Here is a 22,153-nt window from a genome sequence, read left to right on the forward strand (position 1 = left end):
CTAAACAGTGTATAGAGAGGATGGCAGATGGGAATCTCGATGAGCAATGGGGGCCGTAGTGTGCAACCACGCCCCCTTTAAAGCCATGCACAAAGTCCCAACTCCCCTCTCCCAAATGTTGGTACTGTAGGTATTGAACATCCATTTTGTCAGAAATTAATTTCTGCAGTCTGTAACAACAGACTCTATTGTCCATCCTTTGAGTTTGTTCAAAATGTTTTCATCTGAACTGCAAATTCAACCTGAAACATTTTGTCCAAATAACAAAAACAATATATATAAAAAACCTTTCATGCTCAGTCGTGTCACGTCTAAACTGATGTGAACATGGTCAAACCTATTCATTTATAATTGATACCCCTTTCACATATAAAACTCAGCTTCAACCGTGCTCGGATCCTGGACAATGAACATGGGTTCCAGCCAGGGTTTTAGTACTTACTCCTTTTCACAAATGGATGACAGACCCAGGTTATTCCCAGGTCGTCACCACTCACACTGGACCTGGGTCTTCCAGTGACCCAGGTCTTCCATCTCAGTGGATGCTTGGAGATGATGTCATCTCCAAGGGCCACTGTTCCCGCCAATCAGCTTCTTTTAGGCATGACCCCGGCCCATGCCTTTCAGACCGCAGGTGACCCTGTTAAGACATAACGGAGACCCAGGTCGAGACGCGAGCCCTGGCAAAAAACCTGAGTCAAGAGGGAATGTGTGAAAGGGGTATTATTTACTGCCTACTTGCCACAAGCTGTGCCCGAGAACTTTAAACTGAGTTCAAAGTTTAGTAGCTGTAACACACATGCAAATTGGCTGAACCAAGTTGAATTTGAAGATTTTCAGAATTGGTTTTAACCAAACGTTGGAGTTTTCAGTAGTCGTAACATATTTCCCGACAAATACAATTGTTCCACTTAATTTTGCCTCTTCACCCTTGCAACAAATATTTCCAAGTACAAAAGATTATAAAATGAATCCAGAACCTACCTTCCTGATCTGTGGTGATGGTGATAGATGTGTAGTGTTTGGGAGTAAAACTGAGTTCCGAGACCCCGTTGACTGCCTCGATTTCAAAGGTGTAGTTGACATGAGATAAAAAGTCGAACACGGTGACCGAGGAGTTGAGTAAGCCAGAATGACGAGGTACAAAACGAATTCCCCCACCACAAAGTTCACATTGGCTAGGTTCTGACCCGCATTTCTTGCAGAGAACATTGTAGATAAGATCCTTTCTGCCTCCTGTGTCAAACGGTGGACTCCACTCCAGATACAAGGCCGTTTCATTCATGTTGAAATTGACATTTCTTGGAGCTGAAGGTGGTTCTGCAAGCCAAAAATAAACAATTGAGACAAAACAAATTAATACAATCTGGGTGACATCCCACCTTTGTGCTCTTGTGTTCTGAGCACAGTTTGATTTCCCAGTTGCAGACTATGAAGCAATCACTCCTCCAATAATCAAGTCTTAGTTAGTAATCAGCCCCCTATTGGGACAATGCGAACACTGCCAAGAACACTTACTTCAGACCCTTAAGAAATTGCATTAAGCTCTAGAAATCTAATGATTTAATTTAAAATGTGTTAAAAATTCATGTCTCATTTTAACATCTCAACTATTTGCAAATGAAAGCTAGCCAAGGCAAGCAACACAAAATAAATCCAGTACCACTGAGATAGAACATCAAAGGCACCATGCAACAGGTGTTCACTTTACCAACAGTATCCCACAGCCAGGTAAGTGTGTCTGTTTTGCATAATGCCTTCTGTGTCTTTTGTAGATCAATGTATGCGTATAGCATTACATTTTAAGTCTCTCTCTCTCTCTCTCTCTCTCTCTTTTGTACAAGATTGTTCAGCTAAATAATTCAAAGAATTGTCCTTTGCTTAATTATCACTCTCCTGTACATCAATAATAACAGGGTATGGGAGAAAGCTGCATAAAGCAAACTAGGTATGATAATGAGACATAATAATTGTAACCCATCTATAACTTGCTGTGCTAACATGCAACGTGCTTTCTGTCTTTATACAAAGAAGTCAGGAATGCTGCAGTGTGCCACAGGGGGATTAAAGGAAAAACTGATGGCATTATGGGAATAAATGACTCAGAAAAAATCCCAAACAACTAAACTTGATGGAAAAATAGTTATATCATACTTGACCACTCTGCCCAAACTTCTGAGTTGACTCCCGAATTGTGTAGAGAATCTCCCAGCTCACTTCTCAGGTGAAGAGGGCGTGAAACATCATATTGGGTGGGGCAGAGTTGACACAAGTCGCAGTGCCCCATTTGCTTCCTGCCCACCTAGGCCTTGATTTTAGCTGACACACCCACAATTGCAGATGTGTTTATTTACTGAGCATACACTGAGCAGATACATGAAAGTATGCTAGACAAACTTGTGTTCCTTGGTTTATCTCTCTTGTACTAACATTGGGACTAATTCAGACCCGATCGCAGCAGCAAAATTGTTCCCTAAGGGGCAAAACCATGTGCACTGCAGGGGAGGCAGATATAACATGTGCAGAGAGAGTTAAATTTGGGTGGGTTATTTTTAGTGATGAGCGGGTTCGGATCCTCGGGATCCGAACCCCCCCGAACTTCACTCATTTTACAAGGGTCCGAGGCAGACTCGGATCCTCCCGCCTTGCTCGGTTAACCCGAGCGCGCCCGACCGTCATCATCCCGCGGTCGGATTCTCGCGAGATTCGTATTCTATACAAGGAGCCGCGCGTCACCACCATTTTTCACTCGTGCATTGGAGATGATCGTGAGAGGACGTGGCTGGCGTCCTCTCAGTTTCTATGTTCAGTGGGCTGCAAATTGTGCTGCAAATATCTGTGCTCAGTGTGCTGCAAATATCTGTGCTCAGTGTGCTGCAAGTGCAAATATCTACGTTCTCTGCCTGAAAAACGCTCCATATCTGACTGTGCTTAGTGTGCTGCAAATATCTGTGCTCAGTGTGCTAATTGCTTTATTGTGGGGACTGGGGACCAGCAGTATTAAATAGTAGGAGGACAGTGCAGAGTTTTGCTGACCAGTGACCAGTGACCACCAGTATTATACGTTCTCTGCCTGAAAAACGCTCCATATCTGTGCTGCATTGTAGTATATAGTAGGAGGACAGTGCAGAATTTGCTGACCACCAGTATAACTATATATATAGCAGTACGGTACAGTAGTCCACTGCTCTACCTACCTCTGTGTCGTCAAGTATACTATCCATCCATACCTGTGGTGCATTTCAGTTTTGCACAGTTTGCTGACCACCAGTATATACTATATAGCAGTACGGTACAGAAGGCCACTGCTCTACCTACCTCTGTGTCGTCAAGTATACTATCCATCCATACCTGTGGTGCATTTCAGTTTTGCACAGTTTGCTGACCACCAGTATATAATATATAGCAGTACGGTACAGAAGGCCACTGCTCTACCTACCTCTGTGTCGTCAAGTATACTATCCATCCATACCTGTGGTGCATTTCAGTTTTGCACAGTTTGCTGACCACCAGTATATAATATATAGCAGTACGGTACAGTAGGCCACTGCTCTACCTACCTCTGTGTCGTCAAGTATACTATCCATCCATACTTGTGGTGCATTTCAGTTTTGCACAGTTTGCTGACCACCAGTATATAATATATAGCAGTACGGTACAGTAGGCCACTGCTCTACCTACCTCTGTGTCGTCAAGTATACTATCCATCCATACCTGTGGTGCATTTCAGTTGTGCGCAGTATATATAGTAGTAGGCCATTGCTATTGATATATTACTGGCATATAATTCCACACATTAAAAAATGGAGAACAAAAATGTGGAGGGTAAAATAGGGAAAGATCAAGATCCACTTCCACCTCGTGCTGAAGCTGCTGCCACTAGTCATGGCCGAGACGATGAAATGCCATCAACGTCGTCTGCCAAGGCCGATGCCCAATGTCATAGTAGAGAGCATGCAAAATCCAAAAAAATAAAGCTCAGTAAAATGACCCAAAAATCTAAATCAAAATCGTCTGAGGAGAAGCGTAAACTTGCCAATGTGCCATTTACGACACGGAGTGGCAAGGAACGGCTGAGGGCCTGGCCTATGTTCAAGGCTAGTGGTTCAGCTTCACATGAGGATGGAAGCACTCATCCTCCTGCTAGAAAACTTAAAAGAGTTAAGATGGCAAAAGCACAGCAAAGAACTGTGCGATCTTCTAAATCACAAATCCCCAAGGAGAGTCCAATTGTGTCGGTTGCGATGCCTGCACCTCTTTTTTCTTTCATTTTTCTTTGCATCATGTGCTGTTTGGGGACTATTTTTGGAAGTGCCATCCTGTCTGACACTGCAGTGCCACTCCTAGATGGGCCAGGTGTTTGTGTCGGCCACTTGGGTCGCTTAGCTTAGTCACACAGCTACCTCATTGCGCCTCTTTTTTTTCTTTGCATCATGTGCTGTTTGGGGACTATTTTTTTGAAGTGCCATCCTGTCTGACACTGCAGTGCCACTCCTAGATGGGCCAGGTGTTTGTGTCGGCCACTTGTGTCGCTTAGCTTAGTCACACAGCTACCTCATTGCGCCTCTTTTTTTCTTTGCATCATATGCTGTTTGGGGACTATTTTTTTGAAGTGCCATCCTGTCTGACACCGCAGTGCCACTCCTAGATTGACCAGGTGTTTGTGTCGGCCACTTGTGTCGCTTAGCCTAGTCACACAGCTACCTCATTGCGCCTCTTTTTTTCTTTGCATCATGTGCTGTTTGGGGACTATTTTTTTGAAGTGCCATCCTGTCTGACACTGCAGTGCCACTCCTAGATGGGCCAGGTGTTTGTGTCGGCCACTTGGGTCGCTTAGCTTAGTCACACAGCTACCTCATTGCGCCTCTTTTTATCTTTGCATCATGTGCTGTTTGGGGACTATTTTTTTGAAGTGCCATCCTGTCTGACACTGCAGTGCCACTCCTAGATGGGCCAGGTGTTTGTGTCGGCCACTTGTGTCGCTTAGCTTAGTCACACAGCTACCTCATTGCGCCTCTTTTTTTCTTTGCATCATGTGCTGTTTGGGGACTATTTTTTTAATCTGCCATCCTGTTTGACACTGCAGTGCCACTCCTAGATGGGCCAGGTGTTTGTGTCGGCCACTTGTGTCGCTTAGCTTAGCCATCCAGCGACCTTGGTGCACCTCTTTTTTTATTTGCATCATGTGCTGTTTGGGGACTATTTTTTAAATCTGCCATCCTGTCTGACACTGCAGTGCCACTCCTAGATGGGCCAGGTGTTTGTGTCGGCCACTTGGGTCACTTAGTTTAGCCATCCAGCGACCTTGGTGCACCTCTTTTTTTCTTTGCATCATGTGCTGTTTGGGGACTATTTTTTAAATCTGCCATCCTGTCTGACACTGCAGTGCCACTCCTAGATGGGCCAGGTGTTTGTGTCGGCCACTTGGGTCGCTTAGCTTAGTCACACAGCTACCTCATTGCACCTCTTTTTTTCTTTGCATCATGTGCTGTTTGGGGACTATTTTTTTGAAGTGCCATCCTGTCTGACACCGCAGTGCCACTCCTAGATTGACCAGGTGTTTGTGTCGGCCACTTGTGTCGCTTAGCCTAGTCACACAGCTACCTCATTGCGCCTCTTTTTTTCTTTGCATCATGTGCTGTTTGGGGACTATTTTTTTGAAGTGCCATCCTGTCTGACACTGCAGTGCCACTCCTAGATGGGCCAGGTGTTTGTGTCGGCCACTTGGGTCGCTTAGCTTAGTCACACAGCTACCTCATTGCGCCTCTTTTTATCTTTGCATCATGTGCTGTTTGGGGACTATTTTTTTGAAGTGCCATCCTGTCTGACACTGCAGTGCCACTCCTAGATGGGCCAGGTGTTTGTGTCGGCCACTTGTGTCGCTTAGCTTAGTCACACAGCTACCTCATTGCGCCTCTTTTTTTCTTTGCATCATGTGCTGTTTGGGGACTATTTTTTTAATCTGCCATCCTGTTTGACACTGCAGTGCCACTCCTAGATGGGCCAGGTGTTTGTGTCGGCCACTTGTGTCGCTTAGCTTAGCCATCCAGCGACCTTGGTGCACCTCTTTTTTTATTTGCATCATGTGCTATTTGGGGACTATTTTTTAAATCTGCCATCCTGTCTGACACTGCAGTGCCACTCCTAGATGGGACAGATGTTTGTGTCGGCCACTTGGGTCACTTAGTTTAGCCATCCAGCGACCTTGGTGCACCTCTTTTTTTCTTTGCATCATGTGCTGTTTGGGGACTATTTTTTAAATCTGCCATCCTGTCTGACACTGCAGTGCCACTCCTAGATGGGCCAGGTGTTTGTGTCGGCCACTTGGGTCGCTTAGCTTAGTCACACAGCTACCTCATTGCACCTCTTTTTTTCTTTGCATCATGTGCTGTTTGGGGACTATTTTTTTGAAGTGCCATCCTCTCTGACACTGCAGTGCCACTCCTAGATGGGCCAGGTGTTTGTGTCGGCCACTTGGGTCGCTTAGCTTAGTCATCCAGCGACCTCGGTGCAAATTTTAGGACTAAAAATAATATTGTGAGGTGTTCAGAATAGTCTGAAAATGAGTGGAAATTATGGTTATTGAGGTTAATAATACTATGGGATCAAAATGACCCCCAAATTCTATGATTTAAGCTGTTTTTGAGGGTTTTTTGTAAAAAAAACACCCGAATCCGACAAAAAATTTTCAGGGAGGTTTTGCCAAAACGCGTCCGAATCCAAAACACGGCCGCAGAACCGAATCCAAAACCAAAACACAAAACCCGAAAAATTTCCGGTGCACATCACTAGTTATTTTGTTTCTGTGCAGGGTAAATACTGGCTGCTTTATTTTTACACTGCAATTTAGATTTCAGTTTAAACACGTGACACCCCACCCAAATCTCTCTCTCTCTGGACATGTTATATCTGCCCCCCTGCAGTGCATATGGTTTTGCCCATTAGAGACCAATTTTGCTGCTGCGATCAGGTCTGAATTAGGCCCATGATATCAACAACTGCACATTGCTCATTATAGGTAACATAGAAAATTAAATCTGTGGATATCTGCTGCAAAATGTTGCAGTTTGTAAACTTGGGACATGCAGTTGATCTGTTACCATAAGTCTTGTGTGATTCATGGGCACAGGGGGGCTTGTAAGGCTGCGTTTTGTGCCTGTAGCTTCTTTTCAGTGGCTGCAAACTACTGCAAGGCCCATTACCAGCTGGTGGCGTTAAAGATCATGCTTTTACTAGTATTCTGACACAGCTAAAGTATATAAATAGGTACAGAGACAAAACCTATTGGTTATAATGACCAGTGGCGTCGAGAGGGGGGGAGGGTACAAATTACCTGGGCCCAGGTCTGATGGAGGGGCCCCGGTCCCGTCCCCCCTTACCTTGAATCAGCAGCTGCAGTTTTCTACTCAGCCCGCTGCAGTGTGGCCAGGGAAGTGCTTAAAAAAAATCTGTATATTTTTCTAATGGTGCAGGTCCATGCCACCTGTGATTAGGCCATGCTCCCTGAAAAGTACTTGTGTCCAACCAGGCTCTCTACTGCCCTGGCTGGGAGGCATGCCATGCTCCTGTAAGTGGGTGCTTCACTTGTGCTTGACACGCCCCCAAAGAGATGTGGCTATGACCCCAGCATGCTGTGGTCACACCCCCTCCGGGGGGGGGGGGGGAGCGCTGGGGCCCATGAAGTTGTTGTACCGGGGCCCAGGATTTCTCTTGGCAGCCCTGCTAATGACCACATACCCACTTGCAGCTGTGGCGGTGCAGCCACGTCTTTTTTAAGTTGCCCATGCCATTTACTCATGTTCACTGCAAATGCACACAAAGGGGTTAAAAAATGTCCTCCAGCTCCACTGCAGTACTGAAAAATGTTTTGGGTTTAGAAAACGTAATGCGTTGATTGCGCCCTCCTCAATGCTTCTAGTGGACACGCTACTCACAGTCTCTACAGCTGCATTTACCCAATGTGGACAAAGGTTTGAACCAATAAGCTTTCACTCACACATGATAGTTACGTCACTGCGGCTATGTACTGTACTCCATTACGGCTTTGTACAGAGCTTTTCATACAGTAGCAAACATTTACAAGGACGCCAGATCCCGTTTATTTGTCTGACAAAGGACTGACACACATTTGGAGGATGCCTTAAAACTTCCTAACGTCAGGACCATCCGCTATAATCTACAGGCTCAATTTCCTGGTCTGTCCAAATTGCCACTACCTACTGCTTTTCCATCAAACAGCGAGAATCTAATAAGTGTTATACTGCAGTGCGGATCATCAGTACAATTCATGCAGCTCTATAACTATTAAATGCATTTTTTTATATCAATTATTGTGAGTTTATGACGTGAACCAATTTGTTTATTCCAGGTTCATTCCAAGTCAAATTAACCAGAGAAAGTTTATTATGACACCCACCGATTTTCATGAAACTCTGCGCACTTGATACTATCACATACTGTAGCTACAATCCCATGTAAAATGTTTCTTCTCTAGGCCTCATAGTTTTTGAGATACAGGGGGTCAAAGTTTAGAAAAATTGTTCGGAAATGCCACTCCGATGCTCCGCTTTTACTATATATGAAGTGTATGTGGGAAAAATTCTATCTCAGTCCCTAATCCACATATCACTTTGACATTTTGACCCTTTGTCAATCAAAATATGGAGATTAAAGAGAATGGGGTTGATTCCTGAGAGAGCTGCTCTCTGGGGTCACACAGGTATATTTTGACGTATATGTACCAACATTTAACAGAATTTTTCCAGGTATGAATCCTATGCGAAAATTCCTCAGGTGGTGGTGCTCCCACAAGTCAGAATATTACAGTGGTAATAGAGGACAGAAAAGAAAACTCTTTTTAGGGGCACTCTTTATTTATAATTTATTTAAAATACTACATTTTATTGATATTCATAAAAAAGGGGGATTTAGGTGTCCGTTTTGAGTTCACAGACAATACAAACATTTAAGAAATAATAATCTGTCCATACAATTAACAGTGTATAGGCATACACAGATAATATATGTGATACCTGAAGATTGTTTCTTATTTTTGCATATATGTATTTATATTAATTTACTATTGTCCTAAGTCTATATTATCGCGTACAATTACCAGCACTACTTTGATGTTATATTCAAAAATATAGCCATATGCATATAGCCATAGCCATATGCAATACATGATTAACAGGACAAATTAATTCCCCAAAAATTGGAAATCACTATTTATATTGGCTGACATTTGTATATATTTTGTCTATGAATATACATCCACATGTGCTACTTACTGTATGTGCCTTACTAAACATAGCACACTTACCTTTACTGCTGTATGCTCACCAATCTTTGGACAGATTATTATTTCTTAAACACAGCTTTTTGGCTACTTGAAATTACTGATTGGAATTCCATTTTCTCTGTCTAATTATTGTTAAATGTTTGTATTGTCTGCGAAATCAAAACGGGACACCTAAATCCCCTTTTTTACTGCATATCAATAAAATTTAATATTTGTAATAAAATATGGAGATTCTAGAAAAAAATGTTTTATCAATCTTTCCTGACTCTGAGGGGTACATTTACTAAAGCTTCTAAAACAGAAAATTGGTGATGTTGCCCATAGCAACCAATCAGATGCTGTGTATTATTTTCTAAAAGGTAATAGAGAAATGATAGACATTATCTGATTGGTTGTTATGGGCAACATCACCAAGTCTCTGTTTTAGAAGCTTTAGTAAATTTACCCCTGAGAGTCATTATACATTCCTTTACTTCATACAGGCAAAAAAAAAAAGTGGGTTCAATAAGCATTATCAATCTAAGGCAGATGAGTTATCATGTCTCTTTTTGAATTAAATCGAACCTTAAAGCATACTTTAAAAGGCTACGAAAGAAAAATAATGGGACTTTGTTTGCCTGTATGAGTATGTTAATGTTTAATTAGAATTATCTCTTTAGTTTGCCCACCAGGGGAGTGTTTAAATATATATATATATATATATATATATATATATATATTCCAATGTATACATCCGTCACTCTGTGTAGCGATGAACATGCCTGGGTGCCCTCCTTAGAATAATGCAGATTCCATACCTTCCCCACCTGTGGCTCAGGTGTATCTGGAAAAGGACGAGAGGCGGCACTCCAAGGACTTGAAAAAGAATTTTTTATGTGCAAAACATGGCAGAACAAAAAAGTGCAAACAATAGGAAAAACATGGAGGTCTTACGACGTTTCAAGGCAGCAAGCCTTTTCCTCAGGTAAGTTAACCCATGTAGAATGTGATGTGCAAAACAGCGAGAACCAAACTCACCAAGAGAAAAACTCACCTTTCTCAGCACGGTTTTAAAAGGTGAGTTTTTCTCTTGGTGAGTTTGGTTCTCGCTGTTTTGCACATCACATTCTACATGGGTTAACTTACCTGAGGAAAAGGCTTGCTGCCTTGAAACGTCGTAAGACCTCCATGTTTTTCCTATTGTTTGCACTTTTTTGTTCTGCCATGTTTTGCACATAAAAAATTATTTTTCAAGTCCTTGGAGTGCCGCCTCTCGTCCTTTTCCAGATACACCTGAGCCACAGGTGGGGAAGGTATGGAATCTATATATATATATATATATATATATTTTTTTTTTTTTTTTTTTTTTTAGAAAAGTATGAAGTTGAACGTGTGTGCATTAGAGATGAGCGCCTGAAATTTTTCGGGTTTTGTGTTTTGGTTTTGGGTTCGGTTCCGCGGCCGTGTTTTGGGTTCGAACGCGTTTTGGCAAAACCTCACCGAATTTTTTTTGTCGGATTCGGGTGTGTTTTGGATTCGGGTGTTTTTTTCAAAAAACACTAAAAAACAGCTTAAATCATAGAATTTGGGGGTCATTTTGATCCCAAAGTATTATTAACCTCAAAAACCATAATTTACACTCATTTTCAGTCTATTCTGAATACCTCACACCTCACAATATTATTTTTAGTCCTAAAATTTGCACCGAGGTCGCTGTGTGAGTAAGATAAGCGACCCTAGTGGCCGACACAAACACCGGGCCCATCTAGGAGTGGCACTGCAGTGTCACGCAGGATGGCCCTTCCAAAAAACCCTCCCCAAACAGCACATGACGCAAAGAAAAAAAGAGGCGCAATGAGGTAGCTGTGTGAGTAAGATTAGCGACCCTAGTGGCCGACACAAACACCGGGCCCATCTAGGAGTGGCACTGCAGTGTCACGCAGGATGGCCCTTCCAAAAAACCCTCCCCAAACAGCACATGACGCAAAGAAAAAAAGAGGCTTTTTACTGATATTTGGTGTTTTGGATTTGACATGCTCTGTACTATGACATTGGGCATCGGCCTTGGCAGACGACGTTGCTGGCATTTCATCGTCTCGGCCATGACTAGTGGCAGCAGCTTCAGCACGAGGTGGAAGTGGATCTTGATCTTTCCCTAATTTTGGAACCTCAACATTTTTGTTCTCCATATTTTAATAGGCACAACTAAAAGGCACCTCAGGTAAACAATGGAGATGGATGGATTGGATACTAGTATACAATTATGGACGGGCTGCCGAGTGCCGACACAGAGGTAGCCACAGCCGTGAACTACCGCACTGTACTGTGTCTGCTGCTAATATATAGACTGGTTGATAAAGAGATAGTATACTCGTAACTAGTATGTATGTATAAAGAAAGAAAAAAAAACCACGGTTAGGTGGTATATACAATTATGGACGGGCTGCCGAGTGCCGACACAGAGGTAGCCACAGCCGTGAACTACCGCACTGTACTGTGTCTGCTGCTAATATATAGACTGGTTGATAAAGAGATAGTATACTCGTAACTAGTATGTATGTATAAAGAAAGAAAAAAAAACCACGGTTAGGTGGTATATACAATTATGGACGGGCTGCCGAGTGCCGACACAGAGGTAGCCACAGCCGTGAACTACCGCACTGTACTGTGTCTGCTGCTAATATATAGACTGGTTGATAAAGCGATAGTATACTCGTAACTAGTATGTATGTATAAAGAAAGAAAAAAAAAACACGGTTAGGTGGTATATACAATTATGGACGGGCTGCCGAGTGCCGACACAGAGGTAGCCACAGCCGTGAACTACCGCACTGTACTGTGTCTGCTGCTAATATAGACTGGTTGATAAAGAGATAGTATACTACTAATATTATATATACTGGTGGTCAGGTCACTGGTCACTAGTCACACTGGCAGTGGCACTCCTGCAGCAAAAGTGTGCACTGTTTAATTTTAATATAATATTATGTACTCCTGGCTCCTGCTATAACCTATAACTGGCACTGCAGTAGTGCTCCCCAGTCTCCCCCACAATTATAAGCTGTGTGAGCTGAGCAGTCAGACAGATATATAATATATATAGATGATGCAGCACACTGGCCTGAGCCTGAGCAGTGCACACAGATATGGTATGTGACTGAGTCACTGTGTGCTGTGTATCGCTTTTTTCAGGCAGAGAACGGATTATAAATAAAACTGGTGGTCACTGGTCACTATCAGCAAAACTCTGCACTGTACTGAGTACTCCTAATGCTCCCCAAAATTAGTAAATCAAGTGTCTCTCTAATCTATTCTAAACGGAGAGGACGCCAGCCACGTCCTCTCCCTATCAATCTCAATGCACGTGTGAAAATGGCGGCGACGCGCGGCTCCTTATATAGAATCCGAGTCTCGCGATAGAATCCGAGCCTCGCGAGAATCCGACAGCGTCATGATGACGTTCGGGCGCGCTCGGGTTAACCGAGCAAGGCGGGAAGATCCGAGTCGCTCGGACCCGTGAAAAAAAACATGAAGTTCTGGCGGGTTCGGATTCAGAGAAACCGAACCCGCTCATCTCTAGTGTGCATCAGATATGACCACCACTTCATACTTTTCTTTTAAATATAGTTTTTGGTTTTAAATTGCCTCTCTACTGGCCTGTTTGGCTCCGTTCCCCCACGAGACCCAATTGATTACAGCTTTTGTTAAAATACCAACTATATCTTTTCTAAATCCATATGATCTGGATCATTATAATCCCTCCATAGTGACACACTGGACTATAGTGACGTGTTGTTGCTAGGAACTGAAGTGGAGTACTGTTATCCCTTTCTGACGCTGGGGAAGCCGTTTTCACGCATGTACGACATCTGTAGTCCTGGTGACTTCCGGCTTGCGTTCCACTGACCGGAAGCCGGAAGTACTACAGCCGGGACCCGCCGCGGCAGAGATCGGCGGCACGGTGAGTGTTCTTGTTGTGCTAAGTTGATTGCGGGTGGACTCCGCTGCTTTCCCCCTTGTGTGTTACACATGTATGCCTTTTGTTTTGGGCACTTTGGTGCAGTATGTGTCGTGGTTGGGGGCTGCTCATAGTGACGCATATTGATGATGTCATAGGTAGGCGCATTTGGCGCCGTTTTTGAGTGCTGTGGGGATAAAAGGAGCCAGACAGGCATGACCAGATTTGCTGCTGGATCACATAAAGGAGTACATGTCTGTTGTCACTGAATTGCTATGCTGTGCTCCTGATGAAGGCCCCTTGCGGGCTGAAAACGTTTGAGAAGCGGAGTATAATATTCTGAATCTGCATGAAATACATTTTTCTTGTAAAAGTCTGGAGAGTGCCCCCTCTGGAACAATTTCTGTAGTATGATACCTTGGTATTTGGTGGACACACCAGCTGTTGAAAGTTACCTGATGATGTGAGTGCAACCTTACTGCATATCTATCTATCTATCTATCTATCTATCTATCTATCTATCTATCTATCTATCTATCTATACAGATTTCTTATTATAAATAGGGGGGTATTTAATTAGCCATTTTTATGATCATACAAGAATACATTTATCAAAATTCTATACATTTGTGGTTTATGCATTAATGAAAATGCATTTTTGTAAATCTTTAATTTAGTATGAATTATCCAAGATTATGGGGGGCATTCAATTAACCACAAAATCACAGTAATTTTTCACACAATAATTTTTAACAAAAATTGCTTGAAAACTTCTGTGAAATGTCTTTTTTCAGGTATGCGCACTCCCGCTTTCACACCTATTCAATTCAAAAATTGCGAAAAGAAGATTCACGCAAAAATTCTTGCCTTGAAAAGTGTAGGTGAAAATGAGGAAATCAGCCTGTAACCTTAAAAATGCCAAACTAACATAGGATATCATTATAGAAGTGTATTAAAGGTGCTATCAAGTAGATTTCTGACAATTAAATTGAGTCAAATGGCTGTTACATGCAGTTTAAAACAAAAATTTAACATTTTTGTTTTAGCAAAATAAATGCTCTCATTAAATTCAGGTTAGATAAAAATGGGTTTAAGTATATATACTTGGGTTATTTTAGGGGACAGAAAAAAAAGTGAAAAAGACTGACTACTCACATCTGCAAGTCTAAAAACACTTGTCCCACTTATAAAGTGTCAAAGTCAAAAAATATTGTAATGCATATGCCTTGTACTAACCCCATGCACATGCCCGCTGCTCGTGCACTCAGTCCTCCGTGCGTGCACATATCCGCAATTTGCGTAGGATCGCTCCGGCGATCATGCGCGTGATATGGATATTTACGGCGGAGTTTGTGAGCGTGTATCGCGTTATTAGAACATTACATATTTAACCCATATAGCGTACATTTTAGATATAGTTCCCCTAGACCATGTCAGCGAGTATTGATAGTTTAAACAGTTCCTGGACAGAGAGATTCGCCTTTGCATGCTAGGAAGGGTCAGATAAAGGTTAGAAGGTGATGTCTAGTATCCAGCTGTAGGGTATTTTGAGGGTAACATTCCGGTGTTAGTTAGAGAAAGATCGCTCGTTCCTGCGTATAGTTATGTACAAAAGTAGAATATGAACATTAACTGTATTTACTGTATTTTATGTATGCGGCGGGAATCCAGAGGATACCACCCACAAGAGCAGTTGGGGAAAGACATCGCCCACCATTTCAAATCCACCTATGACCTTTGCTGTAATGTAGAGACACATCCCTGTGTACAATGGACAATGAGATTACAGTGACCATTGTATTGTGTATGCATGTTGTGTATAAAAAGACCATTGTTGCTTGGCCGGTCAGAAGACTCTAAACGCTATCTTTATGACCAGCAGAGGACCGAGCCGGGTTGCGCTTGCGAACATTCTCACGTATGTATATTCTCTGTAGCCATTATTCTGTTTAGATTTACTTGTTAGCCTGTAGTGTATGATTTGTATTGTTTTTACCTTTTGGAATTAATCCACGGAGGCCTTAGAACCCTGTGGTTGCAACTACAAATCAGTGTTGTGTTTTCACTTTCCTGCATAGGCTTTTAAAGTAGATTTATCTGTATAAGGTGTATAAGCATTGATAAGGTGTACGCACTGCGGGTACTTTGTATCGCCAGCGCTACTTAAGGTTTAGAGGTATTACATCATCACAGTACTTTGCTGTTAAGGGTTTAAAGTATAAGCGTATCATTACATTGTATCATTAACAAGGTTTAAAGGTTATCAATTGTGTGTGCGCTCGCTGTGTGTACTCCGTACACTCAGCGCAGCGTGTGTACGCCAAGTGCGTACCACGTGCAGGACTCTGTACGCAAATAGCGTACAAAGTGCGAAGCACGTGCTTTTAGTCTAGCGGCCATAGCGGCTCAACGGTAAAAGTGTATTTAGAGGTATAGCATTGCGGTCTAAGATAATATCGACATTATCAATTGAGGGCTCGTCCGGTTCCTTCTCATACCCGCAGCCTAGCAGAGTTTTCGCAGACTTTATCTATCAGCAAAGGGCGGAGAGGTATCCCCTGTAAACCTTCTCTTGGAAGGGGGATACAGGAGCTGATTAGATAAGCGTCTGCCCTGCATGGTTTGAAGGGATGCTGGAGGGATCCGTAAGGTAAGAACGCAAAAGCTATTTTTCTTTTTAAAATCTGTAAATTTCTGTTTTGGCGCCAAATGCGCACGCAACACATGCACACACCGGTATTTTGTACTTTGCATATCTGCTCACACCATTGCCATAATCACTGATTACTAGATTTATTTTGACCTGTACTGGAAAATTTGTTGCTATTTAGTTAACATATAGAGTTAATATTTAAGGGAGTAAGTGTAAGACGCACACGCAGCCTGGCCTAGTTGTAAAGGTTTATACAGTAGAAACTGTGTGTGTGTTAAGTAAGTGGTTATAGTTAAATATCGCTTACATTTATAGAAGCGTGGGATTTGTAGTACTGCGGACGTACGGCCTTTGTACACGTGTCTCGGACAACGTTCGGGACTGCGTATGAAACGTAAAGGCCTACACACGTGGCGTGTTTACGCAATGTGCGTACAGGTACGCCCACTAAATACAAATCACACAATAGCATTGTTTCAGTTTAGGCGATACGGTAGCCACGCGATAATAGCACAAATTTGTTCAGTTTCCAATATTTAGTTAAAAGAACCTTCTCTTAATGTGTCACCTCTGGGACTAGGCTGTTTTATCTGAATGAAAGTTAATTTTCTGTACAGAAAAATCAAAGTGTATATGAGTGAACGAGCGTGAGTATGCAAACAATAAAGGTTTTGTGAACCCAGGGAATTCGGGATCCCGTAGGAGACCACATCAGGTGAGTGGACACTTGGTGGAGTGGGAGTGGCTTGCTCACGTTAACATTGATTAGAGTACAAAGGAGCAATTAGTATAACAGCAGACCAAGAGGTCAGCGAAGTCAGAAAACCGCTGACAAAGTCACGCGAAGCTCTGAATACTGTGGCCTAAAAGGTCAGCGGTGAATTGTATAGAGAGCGCAGCCCCGGGGGTTAGCGTGGTACCCATATAGGCCTGTTCTGAAAAGCTCCGGCTGAGGTTTCGCAGCCTGAAAAACGATTCCATTGGTCGTACAGCGGATAAGTAACAGTTAATTATACGCAGTGCGATTGTACCGCGCGTTAGTTTGTGCAATAATTAGTTCAACTTGATACCCATTACGCCATTTGCGTAAAATCGCGGGATCATAGACGCTAATTGTAGCACACGCAACGTGATTTGTGTAACAGGTTTTTTATTTTAAGGGAGTTTCGCTGGTCACTCAGGAAATCTCCAACGACCAATATTTACTGGGAAGGGTAAGTCACTCCCACACACTCTCAGTAAATAGAGGTTACATAGGGCCCTAGGTTGGGTACGACCGGTGCCGAGGACAGTGCTTAGGTGTATTGGCCAACGTGGGCGTGAGAGCGCTCTGAGAACTTTCACCGTTGCCTTACCACTGAGTATTTTGTTTTTTGTAGGAATTAGCTGAGAAGGCAATACCTGCAAAGAATGGGGGCCAGTTGCTCAAGTAAGGGACGATCAACCAGGGTTCAGGTTGATATTCCGCGGCCCAAAGGGTCGGCGAGGTACATAATGTGTGAGAAATATGGATCACACGCAGAGGTTTTATGCAATGAATGGGAACGTATGACTGCGGAAGATAGGGAACCATTCCCTAAGGTAGGCAGTTTTAGTCCAGAGGTGTTGAAAAATTTAAGGAGAAGGATATGTCTAATAAGATCCAGAAAACAATATTGTAATTTTAAAGACCCACATAAGGTATATCGACCCCCTAGACCAGAACATGACTCACAGTATGACACACGTAATTGGGATGAGGGACCGCATAGGAGGAATTATGAGCCACATGCAGGGGAAACCAGGAGGTACCCACCTAGAAGGGACTGGCAGACCTCTGGAAATTCTCAGCTACCCCCCTCACATATTGTAGCTGCCAGCACGCTGCGGGAGGGTCACAACATACAATAGGGGTTAGGCCACACCTGTAGTTTGCAGCCAGTGAAGTTGATTACTAGCCTTGGAAATGAACCCGAGGTTACAGTTGATGTAGCTGGTAGATCACTACCTTTCCTTGTAGATACAGAGGCGGCCAGGTCAGTGTTAAATTCAACGGTAGGTATCAAAACAACAGGTAAAACAATTTCAGCAATGGGGGTAACAGGAGTAGTGCAACACTACCCTTTAAGTAAACCAGCAGAGATTACGATAGGGCCTTTGCAGACCAAGCACTCCTTTTTGCTAGCTGCATCGGCTCCGACTAATCTACTTGGGAGAGATTTATTGTGCAAGATGAGGTGTGTCATATATTGTACTCCTGAGGGTGTCTTCTTAGATATACCCGAGAATCACGTTCAGGAAGTGCAGGATATGTTAGACACTCCACAAAGGTTAATGTCACACTCTGCTGTTATAGACAGGTGTCCATCCAAGTTAGAGGAAATGATCTCCCAAATACCGGAATCCCTCTGGACCAAAGATGGACAAGACACTGGATTGATGGCAAACGTAGCTCCTGTAGTAGTGCAAGTAAAAGATGGTAGGATAGCTCCAAAAATCCCACAGTATCCTCTGAAGCCAGAGGTGGAATTAGGAGTGTACCCAGTCATAGAGCGCTTGCTACAACAGGGCATCCTAGTTAGGACGTCCAGCACTGCCAATAGTCCCATCTTCCCTGTGAAAAAGAGTGGGGGGAGGGGTTACAGGCTAGTGCAGGATCTAAGGGGGATAAACAAGATAGTTGAGAGCCAATTCCCCGTAGTGCCAAATCCAGCTGTCATACTCATGCAAATTCCTCCTACTGCGAAGTTTTTCACTGTCATTGACCTCTGTTCTGCTTTCTTTTCGGTCCCTCTGCACCCTGACAGCCAATACTTGTTTGCATTTACATACAGAGGAGTACAGTACACCTGGACTCGCTTACCCCAAGGTTTCATTGACAGCCCAAGCATTTTCTCCCAGGCTTTGCATGACTGTTTACAATCCTTTCAACCTGAGAGCGGATCAGTATTAATATAGTATGTAGATGACTTACTGCTGTGTTCTACTCACTCGAATCGTCCTTGAAAGACACGAAACAACTTCTGTTTCACCTTTCTAATACGGGACACAAGGTTTCAAAGGATAAGTTACAGTTATGCCAGACCAAGGTGAAATATTTGGGACATTGCTTAACACAAGGACTGAGACACCTCACCGCTGATAGAATACAGGCGATTCGCGACATGACTCTGCCACAAACCCAGCAACAGATCCGCACTTTCCTAGGAATGTGTGGGTACTGCCGAAACTGGATCCCAGGGTTCTCCATACTGGCTTTACCTTTGCAAGAGATGGTCTCTTCAAACAAACCAGATCGGATTTCGCACACAGATGAGTCCGAACTGGCATTTGAGAGACTCAAACAGTGCCTATCACAGGCACCTGCCTTAGGTATGCCAGATTATGGGAAACCCTTTGAATTGTATGGTACAGAGAGTGCTGGGTGTGCGGCAGGTGTTCTAACCCAGAGACATGGTGATACCAGCAGGCCGGTAGCTTACTACAGTGCACAGTTGGACACCGTAGCACGGTCTCTCCCCACATGCTTGCAAAGTATTGCAGCAATGGCTTTGCTAGTGAGTAAAAGCGAAGATGTAGTGTTAGGACACAACCTGACCATCCATACACCTCATGCAGTGTCAGCCTTACTGAATTCTGGCCAAACCAGACATGTCTCATCAGCACGGTTTACAAGGTGGGAATTAGCACTAATGGACCCTGTAAACATCACCATAAGGAGATGCAGCGCACTAAATTCTGCTACTTATCTGCCAAGTGTGCCTGGACAGGCACAAAGGGTGGAGGATGAGAGTGATGGTGAAGGAGGATTTAGTACAGACACTGACACACATGATTGTATGGAATATCTGAACCAAACTTTCACTGCAAGACCTGACATTAGTGACAACCCACTAGAAGGCGTAGATTTTACTTTTTACACTGACGGTAGTTGCCACAGACAGACGGACTCGGGAGACTTGTGTACTGGATACGCAGTCGTAGATGACAACGGTATCATAGAATCTGAAACCCTGGGCCCACCGCACTCAGCACAAGTTGCTGAGCTGGTCGCCCTAACCAGAGCGTGTGAATTGGCTAAGGGTAAGTCAGCCAATATCTACACAGACTCTAGGTATGCCTTTGGAGTAGTGCATGATTTCGGGGCCCTATGGCGCCTCAGAAATTTCATGACGGCAGCTGGCACACCTGTAGCGCATGCATCCCATATAAAAAGGCTTCTAACAGCGATACAGGAACCTGACAGAGTGGCTGTTATCAAGTGCAAAGCCCACACGTACAGCCAAGACCCAGTGTCACTTGGTAACAGCCGGGCAGACGAAGCTGCTAAATCAGCAGCCAGCACCCCCATACAGACAGACATCGCACAACTGATGGTATTCAATACCGTCAACACACAAAAATTAAGTGAAATGCAAAATTTGTGTTCTCCACAGGAAAAGGCAGTCTGGAGCTCAAAAGGATATGGCCAGGAGTCATCAGGACTCTGGACAGATGAACAGGGTAAGCCAGTAGCCCCCAGAGCATACCTTCCAAGTTTAGCTGAGGCGGCACACGGTCTGACTCATCTGGGCAAAGAGGGTATGTGTAAGCTGGTAAGAGCCTACTGGTGTGCGCCAGGATTCTCTTCTCATGCGGGTAAGAGAGCAATGACATGTCTTACCTGCTTGAGGAAGAATATTGGAAAGTCAATACCAACAGAACCATCCCATATCCCGCCAACAGACGGCCCTTTTCAGGTAATACAAATTGATTTCATACAGTTGCCACCCTGCAGAAATTTAAAGTATGTGTTGGTTTGTATTGACGTGTTTTCAAATTGAGTAGAAGCGTTCCCCGCTGCCACAAATACGGCTACGTTTACTGCAAAGAAAATCGTGCAGGAATTTGTGTGCAGATATGGTATCCCAAGGATAATTGAAAGCGATAGGGGTACCCATTTTACAGGTGAAGTCTTTCAGGTTATGTGCAAATTGATGGGAATTAATAGCAAGCTGCATACTCCGTACCGCCCACAGGCGAGTGCGAAAGTGGAAAGAGTAAACAGCACTATTAAGAACAAGCTGAGCAAAGTGATGGCTGAAACAGGATTGTTGTGGCCAGAAGCTTTGCCACTTGTATTATACAGCATCAGAACCACTCCCAGGTCCCCCCTTAACCTATCACCCTTTGAGATTCTTTTTGGTCGACAACCCCATGTAATGATTGACCATTAGGATGATTTGAAATGCAATAACGAGGTAACTGTAAAATATTTGGTTAAGATGAGCAAGCAGTTGAGGAATCAAAACAGCAATCAAAAGCTGGTGATTCCTGACCTACCAAACAGTAATTGTCATGACATTGAACCTGGGGATTATGTAATGATTCGAAATTTTCTACGCTTAGGTTGCCTTATTGACCGGTGGGAAGGACCGTACCAAGTCTTACTAACCAGCACGACAGCATTAAAGGTTGCCGAAAGAGAGACTTGGGTCCACTCGTCCCACTGTAAGGTCGCTGACCCAGAGAAAGCCCGTGACAAAGAGCAGAGTGTAGCGGAAATCGTATCACTGGAGTGTCTGTTCCGGGAAGGTTGAGAGGCAGGACTGTTGTCACGGCACCTGAGCACAGAGAACTACAAGACCAGAGGCGGTTGTCGCACCAAATTTCTTTTTCCTTTTTATTATTTTCTCCATCTCCCATTACCCTCCTTTCCCCCCTTCCTTGCTCCGTTTTCTCTCCCCTTAGCAAGATGGACTTACCCTAAGAGACTGCATTCCGGGTTTTCCTGTTGACCCTGTTATTGACCAGAGCAGTCTGTTTCGGTGAGAGTACCAGAGAGGTCGAGAAAGGATCTGGAATGGGTTCGGATGGCAAGGACGGATTTGTAGAATTCCAAGAGCGACACATTCACCGAGCAAAGGCAAGTATCAGAAAACGATCTGGTAGTCAAGAAACTAGGAGACACTGTGAAGTGTTATTGGCTGAGGAAAATTGTATTTGTAGAAACTGTGAAAACATAGTTGAGGACGGGTGCATCCAGTGATGTCAGTCCAGCCTTAATATCAACATGGACCGTCATCCATTGAGTGACTATCACTCATTAGTGGGTAAGGTTTTAAACCAAACAGAATGCTGGGTGTGCTCACAAGTACCTCAAGGTCAGAGCAAGTCAGGACTAGTACCGTATCCTTTAACAATAGATGAGGTACTTGAATTAAGGGGTGGGAGACCGGTGGACAAGAAATTTAATATTTCTAGGCCCCCTAGTTTGAAGCTCCACCAATGTCATGTGGATAGG

General features: G+C 43.6%; 1 protein-coding gene across 3 annotated transcripts in view; it reads right to left on the reverse strand.

Annotated features, from left to right (window-relative positions):
• LOC135050113 (ephrin type-A receptor 6) overlaps nt 1–22,153 on the reverse strand; it is a 1,497,116-nt gene that overhangs the window by 788,105 nt on the left and 686,858 nt on the right. For all 3 annotated transcript variants that reach the window (XM_063956287.1, XM_063956286.1, XM_063956285.1), the window contains exon 5: nt 985–1,320. In XM_063956287.1, coding sequence (XP_063812357.1) covers nt 985–1,320 — 336 coding nt within the window. The remainder of the gene's footprint in view (nt 1–984; nt 1,321–22,153) is intronic.

This window comes from Pseudophryne corroboree, chromosome 2, assembly GCF_028390025.1.
Source record: "Pseudophryne corroboree isolate aPseCor3 chromosome 2, aPseCor3.hap2, whole genome shotgun sequence".
Taxonomy (NCBI): Eukaryota; Metazoa; Chordata; class Amphibia; order Anura; family Myobatrachidae; genus Pseudophryne; species Pseudophryne corroboree.